The sequence below is a fragment of the Xyrauchen texanus genome, chromosome 16 (assembly GCF_025860055.1).
Source record: "Xyrauchen texanus isolate HMW12.3.18 chromosome 16, RBS_HiC_50CHRs, whole genome shotgun sequence".
NCBI classification, from domain to species: Eukaryota; Metazoa; Chordata; class Actinopteri; order Cypriniformes; family Catostomidae; genus Xyrauchen; species Xyrauchen texanus.
The window spans coordinates 44,857,023-44,867,022 of NC_068291.1; the positions used below are offsets into that span (position 1 = coordinate 44,857,023).

At 45.5% G+C, this 10,000-nt stretch overlaps 1 protein-coding gene and 1 long non-coding RNA gene across 2 annotated transcripts in view; both read right to left on the minus strand.

Annotated features, from left to right (window-relative positions):
• LOC127656941 (uncharacterized) overlaps window positions 1-10,000 on the minus strand; it is a 452,192-nt gene that overhangs the window by 279,958 nt on the left and 162,234 nt on the right. The gene's annotated exons all lie outside the window — the stretch shown is intronic.
• Window positions 1-10,000, minus strand: part of LOC127656915 (formin-1-like) — an 82,340-nt gene that overhangs the window by 16,775 nt on the left and 55,565 nt on the right. The window contains exons 11-13 of the mRNA XM_052145457.1: window positions 9,066-9,212; window positions 8,718-8,777; window positions 8,515-8,635 (exon numbers count right to left, since the gene is read on the minus strand). Of these exons, the coding sequence (XP_052001417.1) occupies window positions 8,515-8,635; window positions 8,718-8,777; window positions 9,066-9,212 (328 nt within the window). The remainder of the gene's footprint in view (window positions 1-8,514; window positions 8,636-8,717; window positions 8,778-9,065; window positions 9,213-10,000) is intronic.

A 10,000-nucleotide genomic window follows, 5' to 3' on the forward strand; every position in this document is an offset into this window, starting at 1 on the left:
AACAAACTCGCGGCGTAAAAGAGCCATTACCTGGCAACTGCATTTCTATACCTCCTCCAAACATGTACATAAATATATATGTGTGTATAGTTATTCATCTGGTTATTACTGAGGAATGTAGTAAATGCCTGCATGTGTTTATGATTGTTATGGGGGAGCAGCAGAGATATGGATGTTTATATAGCGGCTAAATTAGCACAAGTGTAGTGTAAAGACAACCCGTCTTCTGAGACAAACAGGCAGTCGATTTGTTCTCAGGCATAAACATTTTAAGACTCATCTTTTGTTTGCTATTTATGAACTACTAGCGCCGACAAGGAGTCCTCGCCACTTACTGAGTATCAGGATGCCGAGGGAGTGCAACCGAAGGGAAGCCGTCCCTTCCGGCAACCGAAAGGGACGGCTGAGGGGGTCCAGTACCATCGCCCGGCATCACGGACGGAAGCAGTACAGCGAGCCGAGGGCCAGTCGACAGCGTATCCGGGGCTGGCGAGCTCTCTTTCTCTCTATTCCCACTCCTCCTCTCCTCTCCCTCATCTTGTTCCCACTCCCAGGCACGTGCGGGTTGGACCCGGAGACCATCCTGATGCATCAACGTCACAGGCCGGAGAACCTGACCTGAGTTTGGCGATGGGCGTGTGTGGCGAGCAGGGCAAGGCCAAGCGGTGTCTGGGTAAATGGTAAATGGTCTGCACTTATATAGCGCTTTATTTTAACCTTAGAGGTCACCAAAGCGCTTTACACTGTGTCTCAATCACCCATTCACACACACACTCACACACCAATGGCAGCAGAGGTGCCATGCAAGGTGCTAGTCTGCCATTGGGCGCAACTTGGGGTTCAGTGTCTTGCCCAAGGACACTTCAGCATGTGGAGTCGTGTGGGCCGGGAATCGAACCACCAATCCTGTGATTAGCAGCTGACCCGCTCTACAACCTGCCGCCCCTAGCAAAAATGATCCTCGTAGAGTAGAGCTAGGCCTGGAAGATCAGTGATGAATGAGGTCCACCTGTGTGCCACACCAGTTTCGCGTTCCAGTGATGGGTGGCAGGAGTATTTAAGGTGAGGAGACAGCGGATATGCGGTCACAGAATCTAAACAAACAAATGTCATGCTGCTATAGGTTCATTCTCATGAGTGTTGAGACTTCATGAGGCTATTGGGTCTGTATGAACCCTTTTGAAAGCACCAGGGTGTTTGAAGTTTAAATGCTGAGTAATGACTCTTACACAAGACGAGAGCGGCGCATTGTGCCAAAAACTAATCGCTCCAATTACAATCAATGATGCTGTCTACACTGGATGCATTCGTTGATAGGTCCATACTATCTGTACGTAATTTAGAAACAGTCTCAAGCCATTGTGCATGTGTAGACAGGGTGTTAAGCATTCTGTGGCTCTCGTTTTATGTCTACAATGAACGTCTGGTCGCTGCAAAACTGCCATAATATCCAGTAAACCCGTAGGGCTGTAGAAGCTACACAAGGATATATCTAGACGCGTCGGCCTTGGCCTGTCAGAGGGGTAAGCGTGGGATTCATACCGAGCTCTGACAGCACACTGAGGTTGTGTATAATTGTGGATTATCTGATGAAGTTGATCCACAGCATGCTATATAAATATCTGCGGGCTGCCGGCCAAACAAATGTCTTTTCTCCTGAAAGATTTTCCAAAACATGACGTTTAAAGCTTTGTGAGTCCGAGTGGGTATGCGTGTAGAAACGTGGTTTTCGTTAAATCGTTCTTTTGTCATCTATAACGGTTGAGGACATAAGCAATGCATCTATTGTCTGGACTCTTGGCAAAGTGCTCAATTGATGCGACTGTTATAAAAACGAATACCCAGAGGTGGAATTGCTAGAATGCAGATTACTGGATGTTTGTGGCGACATCAAAGCGCCGCAGACTCGCCAAAGAACAACGCTGACGACACCAGACTAACATCATCTCAGATCAATGTTTTGTGGTTTAGAACTAATAAATGAAAGTAGCCGACATGCAAATGCACACAAACACATGAAGAGTCGTGCCAATGGCCTCTTAGGGTGTGTGTACTCATTGTCTCGGCTCCAAAGAGACAGATTCATCTGGAAACATTCAATAATGGCCGTCTAGAGCTGTTGGTCTTTGATAACCATTACTCATGCGTTCATGTTTGTCTCTTGTCATTGAACTTTAAGAAAAACAGCTGTGGTTCTTTGTGCTTTCTGCCTCAAGTTTTCTGTCTTATTTGTGTTTGCATTATTTTGCCCAAAGTTGCCTGGATGTTCCCGTGTTCCTCACGTATGAAACATTTTTTGGGGTTCTGTTTTCAGAATTGTGGTCGAGTTTCCCAGACTCGACCCACCAGTGGCTTAATGAAAAGGACACTGTCTGACGGGCGTCAGCGGGGAAATTCATGGCACATCCAGTTTTTCTATATCCATGATTAATGCCAAACTTCACGTCTTTTTTTAAGTGGCCACTTTTAGCATTTTTAACTTTCCTACTCTATGTACATGCATCACAGGAGATTTACGTCATGAAAATTGACATATTGAATGGTTTTGAAACAAAAAAGGCAGATTTATTTGTTTTGCTGAGGCTAATTTCATAGCTAACATTTTATATATCCTAAATACACACAATTAAATCATATTTACACACTTCTTGGATAATTTGTCTGATACAAATATTCTGATATTTCCTTTTGAATTTTCTTTGTTTTTCATCTCAAGCATTCTTTTCACTTTTGTTCAATTCCCGATGCGCTCCAAGTCCTCGTGGTGGCGTAGTGACTCGCCTCAATCCGGGTGGCGGAGGACGATTCTCAGTTGCCTCCACGTCTGAGACCATCAATCCGCGCATCTGATCACGTGACTTGTTGAGCGCGTTACCGTGGAGATGTAGCGCGTGTAGGGGTTCATGCTATTCTCCGCGGCATCCACGCACAACTCACCACACGCCCCACCGAGAGCGAGAACCACATTATAGCGACCACGAGGAGGTTACCCCATGTGACTCTACCCTCCCTAGCAACCGGGCCAATTTGGATGCTTAGAAGACCTGGCTGGAGTCACTCACCACACGCCCCACCGAGAGCGAGAACCATATTATAGCAACCATAAGGAGGTTACCCCATGTGACTCTACCCTCCCTAGCAACCGGGCCAAATTGGTTGCTTAGGAGACCTGACTAGAGTCACTCACCACACGCCCCACCGAGAGCGAGAACCACATTATAGCGACCACAAGGAGGTTACCCCATGTGACTCTACCCTCCCTAGCAACTGAGCCAATTTGGTTGCTAAGGAGACCTGGCTGGAGTCGTTCATGTCATGAGGAATCAAATGTTCCTTGATACTTCGACATATAAGAGGTCTTTCAACAATAAAAACTACATACTGTACATTTCAGAACTCAAAACGTAATCCCCACAAAAACGCCACAACAACAACATCAACGGCTACTTTAACGTCAACAAACCCTTGGCCCCGCCCACTGGTGTTTCAGTTCATAAACAGAGCAGGACAGACAGTGGTAGTGTGGCCTACAAACTATTCCTGAACACCAAAGGGGAACCATCTGGATGATTTTGAATGATGTATTTTTGTCTATAAACATGCACTACGACAGGCGTCTTTGACCGCTGTCACGTTTCTCGTGCTGCTATTCAAATATGTGGTGTCAAGTTACAAATCTGAAAGAGAGACTGCATCTTGTTGTTTTGAGCACAAATGCCCTGAACGTGTTCTTGCACCCATCTGTGCTATTTATTATTCTTGGTGTATGTAAACATGCACTAGACGGACATCTTTGACCATTTTGATGTTTCCGGTGATGTGCGCCTCAGTGCTACACTACAGTATGTGTTTGCGCGTCTTGTTCATTCTGATTTGGACTATGTATGTGCGTTTTGTCAGCTTATATCAGCGTGGATTGCTTGTGAGCCAGTCATTATCTGATTCAAGCTTTGCAAAGGATCTATTGGACCCGATCACAAACCGTGAGTAAACAGTTTAGTTAATGGTGCTTGTGATGAACAGGTTTATATATTCGGATGCAATGTGTTGGATGTGCATTATGTGCAACCCCTGAAATGTAGTTTTATAATGTTGTGGTGCTTGTTCATTGTCTTGTGATTGAGTTTCAAATATGGCTGTATTTGAAGGGCTGCACGATGTTAGCCAATCAGAACAGTGGGCATTGAAGTTTTAAGGAGGCTTTGTTAGACCAATGGAAGACTTTATTTTTATAAGAAGACATAAAAATGTGAAAGAAGCCGTGTGATGTTTTCAGCATTTTTCAATATGTCCAAGTCACCTAGGAAGTCTAAATTGAAATACCATTCTACATTTGTCATTCAAGCTGCAAACATTAAACCTTTAAGTAAATCTATAAATGGCAGGTCAACCTGAGAGCAATGGAGAAAGACAGAGTAAGGGAAAAGAAAGAAAGCAAAGCAGCTCATGTGGAGATCATATTTCTGGTAAACATTGAAGAGGGCACCGTTGGGGGCAGAGGGCCAGTCAGGTTGTCTCAGGGCATCTCTGTCTCGCTCTAGTCTCATAGTTCAGACATTTAAATGCCCCTGAGACTGACCTGTGTAACGACCCTTGCGCCAGAATATGTCACACGCCACGGGTGTAAAATCAGCAAACACAAACCCCTAAATACACACAAGACAGGTGGAGATGTCAACCGTGATCTCCACTATCTCTCAAATTGCTCAGATTCCCCAAAATCCCAAAGTCTGCCATCAAAAGTCTCAATATGAGATGCAATTAGCAACTTAAACAGGTTTTACCAATTTACAGATTCTCCGTTGAACTCTCTTGTCAACAAGGCGTTTCCGTCCACAGAACTTACACTGACGCTCGCTGGATGGTCTTTGTTTTTGATGCCATTCGGAGTAAATTCTAGAGAATGTTCTGTGTGAAAATCCCAGAAATACTCAAACCGGCCCGTCTAACACCATCATGCCAAGCTCCAAATCACTGAGATCATATTTTCCCCCATTCTGATGGTTGATGTGAACATTAACTGGAGCTCCTGACCCGTATCTGCATGATTTTATGCTTTGCACTGCTGCCACGTGATTGGCTGATTAGATAATCTCATGAATATGCAGGTTTACATGTGTAACTAATAAAGTGAGCCAAACCCTTCACCTGGTGAATATACAGGCTATAAAAAGCTTATTAACATAGCCAAGTCTTCGTCATTTCAAAATAAGATTCAAAATAAGTCCCCGATGTGTTTTCGGGCTTGTTTCTTGGTAAACGTTGCAAGTTCGAATCCAGGGTGTGTGGCGAGTGACTCCAGTCAGGTCTCCTTAGCAACCAAATTGGCCCGGTTGCTAGGGAGGGTAGAGTCACATGGGGTAACCTCCTCGTGGTCGCTATAATGTGGTTCTCACTCTCGGTGGGGCGTGTGGTGAGTGACTCCAGTCAGGTCTCCTTAGCAACCAAATTAGCTCAGTTGCTAGGGAGGCTAGAGTCACATGGGGTAACCTCCTCGTGGTCACTATAATATGGTTCTCGCTCTTGGTAGGGCGCGTGGTGAGTGACTCCAGTCAGGTCTCCTTAGCAACCAAATTGGCCCGGTTGCTAGGGAGGGTAGAGTCACATGGGGTAACCTCCTCGTGGTCGCTATAATGTGGTTCTCACTCTCGGTGGGGCGTGTGGTGAGTGACTCCAGTCAGGTCTCCTTAGCAACCAAATTAGCTCGGTTGCTAGGGAGGCTAGAGTCACATGGGGTAACCTCCTCGTGGTCACTATAATGTGGTTCTCACTCTCGGTGGGGTGTGTGGTGAGTTGTGCGCGGATGCCGCAGAGAATAGCGTGAAGCCTCCACGTGCTACGTCTCCACGGTAACGCACTCAACAAGTCACGCGATAAGATGCGCGGATTGACGGTCTCCGACGTGGACACCACCCAGATTGAGGCGAGTCACTACGCCACCATGAGGACTTCGAGCGCATTGGGAATTGGGTGTTACAAATTGGGGAGTTGACTACAAAAGGCGGTTGTACCCCGGACGAGAAGCGCCACGCCCGCATCACCGGTAGGACACAGCACAGGTATCAAACACAGGGCATGATGATGCGGTTCAGGTGGCAGACCGTACACACACAAAAGTGTGAACATTATGAACAAAGTGATGCTGATGAGTTCGCAGGTTAGTGTATGAAACTGGTGTAACTGCGCAAACTCTACGATTAGAAATGGCTACGTTAATTATGACATCTGTAGCATTGAATGGACTAAAGACTTATCTGAAAACACGTTGTATTGGCTATATGAATGATACATACAGTATACGCAACATATCATCCAGAGAAAATAATCGACGTCCTTCGGTAATGATTTGGTCGAATTTAATGGAAACTAGATGAGCAGAAACTGTCTGGTGGTATTTTTCTACTAGTTCACTACCTCAGCTTCCTGTCCACGCTCACTTTAAACAGGAATGACTTAAGGAATAATTAGGAACACTTGCTCTCTGTGAACTGCTTTACGATTGCACGGCATTAATATTTATCCCTGCCAGTCTGCTGCCGGTGAGCTCAGAAATCAAGTCGTGGAAGGTGCGCTTTCAGAACTTTCTCCTCATAATCTCCTGCCAACAGCCCGAGGACTCGCTGGCGAGACGTTTCAAGTTTTTTGTTGTGGTGTGGATCAAATGCTAAAGCCCTCACTCTGTATTTATTGTCTTCCATTTTTTGGGCTAATAAATGAGTGACAGACAGCTCGAGGTGGGGCGGCAGTCGTTTTGTAGCCGTTTTGTATTTTGTCCCGCGGGTCAGTGAGGATCGCGGTTTTTAACAACGATTCTCGGATGGAGGTGAATGAGTAAGAGCATATCTAATTGCTTTCATATGCCATATTATTGGCTGATTTAAATAATTGCAGACACCAGGGGGTGGAGGGGGGGCATGACCCTCGACCTCTCCAACGGCCCGGAGCAGAACAGAGTAGACGATGTGGGTAAGACGTTTCTTTGCAGGGTAAAAACTGTTGCATGAAATGGAGCTGCTTTTAACCACACGTTAATGACATGCTTGTTTGATTTAATACCAATAAGCATTATGGCCATATGATACATTTCTATCAGAATGATTCTGTAATGGCTCGGTTATGTGTACATTAAAATAGGTCATCTTTTTTTTTTTTTTTTTTAAACCCTTTAAGCTCGGATGGGAAATGTTCCGTTTTGATCATTTCTGAAAATTTTTGCACATATTTTTTATTTATGTAATCAGTAAAAACATCAAACTCATCAAATATACATGTGCCATATGTTGTTGGAAATCTGTCCAAGAGTAGAATCCTACAAAAATATTTTTTTTGGGGGGGGGGGGATTTTCTCCACTTTTCTCCCCAATGTGTAACGCCCAATTCCCAATGCACTCCAAGACCTCGTGGTGGTGTAGTGACTCGCCTCAATCAGGGTGATGGAGGATGAATCTCAGTTGCCGCCGCATCTGAGACCGTCAATCTGCGCATCTTATCACGTGACTTATTGAGCGCGTTACCATGGAGACGTAGCGCATGTGGAGACTTCACGCTATTCTCTTCGACATCCACGCACAACTCACCACACGCCCCACCGAGAGCGAGAACCACATTATAGTGACCACGAGGAGGTTACCCCATGTGACTCTACCCTCCCTAGCAACTGGGCCAATTTGGTTGCTAAGGAGACCTGACTGGAGTCACTCAGCACGCCCTGGATTCAAACTCACGACTCCAGGTGTGATAGTCAGCGTCAATACTCGCTGAGATACCCAGACCCCCCCGCATATATGACATTATTGGGAACAAAACAAACGCAGTTTTTCAGAGTCACCTTAATTACACCCAGATATAATGTATATAATGACAAATCAGAAAAATAAAAAAAAGTACATTTTTGGCTCTTTTTTCTGATTTTCCAGCAGTTTCTTATGATGAGAGTCTCAGAATTTTAAGAAAAAATTGAAAACGTTTTCTTTACATTGATACCAAACACTTGACCCTTTTTTTGCCTTTCATTTTGGGTATGCCACTGAAACAGGAAATCTTTAAAAACACCCTCAGAGCTTGAAGAGCTACATCAACCAAATCATGTCAAACGACACGTGAATGTTACCAGTGATTTTCAGAAAACTCTCTACGGTTAAAGAATGTGTTGGGGGTCTGGGTGTCTCAGCGAGTACTGAGATACTTGTGCTGAGTGACTCCGGTCAGGTCTCCTTAGCAACCAAATTGCCCCGGTTGCTAGGGAGAGTAGAGTTACATGGGGTAACCTCCTTGTGGTCGCTATAATGTGGTTCTTGCTCTCGGTGGGGCGTGTGGTGAGTTGTGCGTGGGTGCCGCGGAGAATAGCGTAAAGCCTCCACAAGCGCTGCATCTCCACGATAACGCGCTCAACAAGTCACATGATAAGATGCGCGGATTGACGGTCTCAGACGCGGAGGAGCTATGAGTCACTACGCCACCACGAGGACTTGGAGCCCATTGGGAATTGGGAAACTAAAAAGGAATGTGTCGTACCCGTCAGCTCCTTCTTTAACTTGCGAAGGTCTTTTGCGAGATCTTCAAACTTCACCTGTGCGGCGTGGAACAGATCCTGAGGTTCAGGCAATGGGAAAACGCTCTTATCGGTTCCTGCGTTCTGAAAACACAACACGGTTACTCTACAGTCACATCGACCAGACCTGCCATTCAGAGAGGGACTGTTCACCTGTGGAGCTCACCTCATCCATGTTCCTCAGGTAGTAGGACACCACATAATCCACTAGACTTATCCGATTGTCCTGGTGGGAAAAGACAGTTGAGAATTAGGATGGCTGTTTAGCACAGCGTTGAATCCGTTAAAGCACGCTTCATCAGCTACTGAAGGGGGAATTAGGTTAATTGAATGGTACATGCATATAACGTCCGGGACAGATACATTCTTCACGCATCATAAACTCAAAAATAATTAGGTTCTGTCTGTCTATATGGTTTTGATAAACATCCCGTCTAGAATCAGTTCAGCATCTATCTATAGAAATGACAGTACGGAGTCTAGATTTATGGTTTAAGGAGGAGATATGTTGTACCCTGCTCTTGACGTCTTTCAGTTTTGGAAGAATCTCGAGTCCAAATCCGTCCGCCTGTCCTCTGGTTCTGTTTCCACCGTTCATGTAGTTTCCAAAAGCCAAAACGAGACCAATAACATCCTTCACACTGTCACTCTCCCGAAGAGCCTACAGAAGTACACGGTCACAATCACGGACAGTCGGTGCAAACATATGTGCATACTTATACATACTTTACCAAGTACTGTGTAAACTGTGCTGTGATGGTACAGTGCGTGCTATTATGTATGAAGTACGCCAAATTTTGGAAGTTTTTGATACCACAACAAACACAAACCAAAATTCGGGGTTAGCACAAGGGGTCGGGGCACTATGTAGTGTGTTAGGTGTTGTAACAAGCACTAACAACCATCTTTGTGTTGGAGGCTATCCAGCAACAGGATATGTGACTCTAAATGAGAAAACCCCCAGAGTTGTAAAATGGGGGGGTGGGGGGGGGTGATTCTACATGAGAACGCCCCCAAAGATATCAAAGGAGGGGGAGAGGGGGATGTCCAAAGTTGTTGGGGGTGCTGTTTTTAAATGAGAATGCCCTCAAAGTTGTTGAGGGGGGTTCTAAATGAGAATGCCCCCAAAGTTGTTGGGGGGTGGTTCTAAATGACAATGCCTCCAAAGTTGTTGGGGGGTTCTAAATGAGAATGCCTCCAAAGTTGTTGGGGGGTTCTAAATGAGAATGCCCCCAAAGTTGTTGAGGGGGGTTCTAAATGAGAATGCCCCCAAAGTTGTGGGGGGTTCTAAATGAGAATGCCTCCAAAGTTGGGGGGGTGTTCTAAATGAGAATGCCCCCAAAGTTGTGGGGGGGTTCTAAATGAGAATGCCCCCAAAGTTGTTGAGGGGGGTTCTAAATGAGAATGCCCCCAAAGTTGGGGGGGTTCTAAATGAGAATGCCCCCAAAG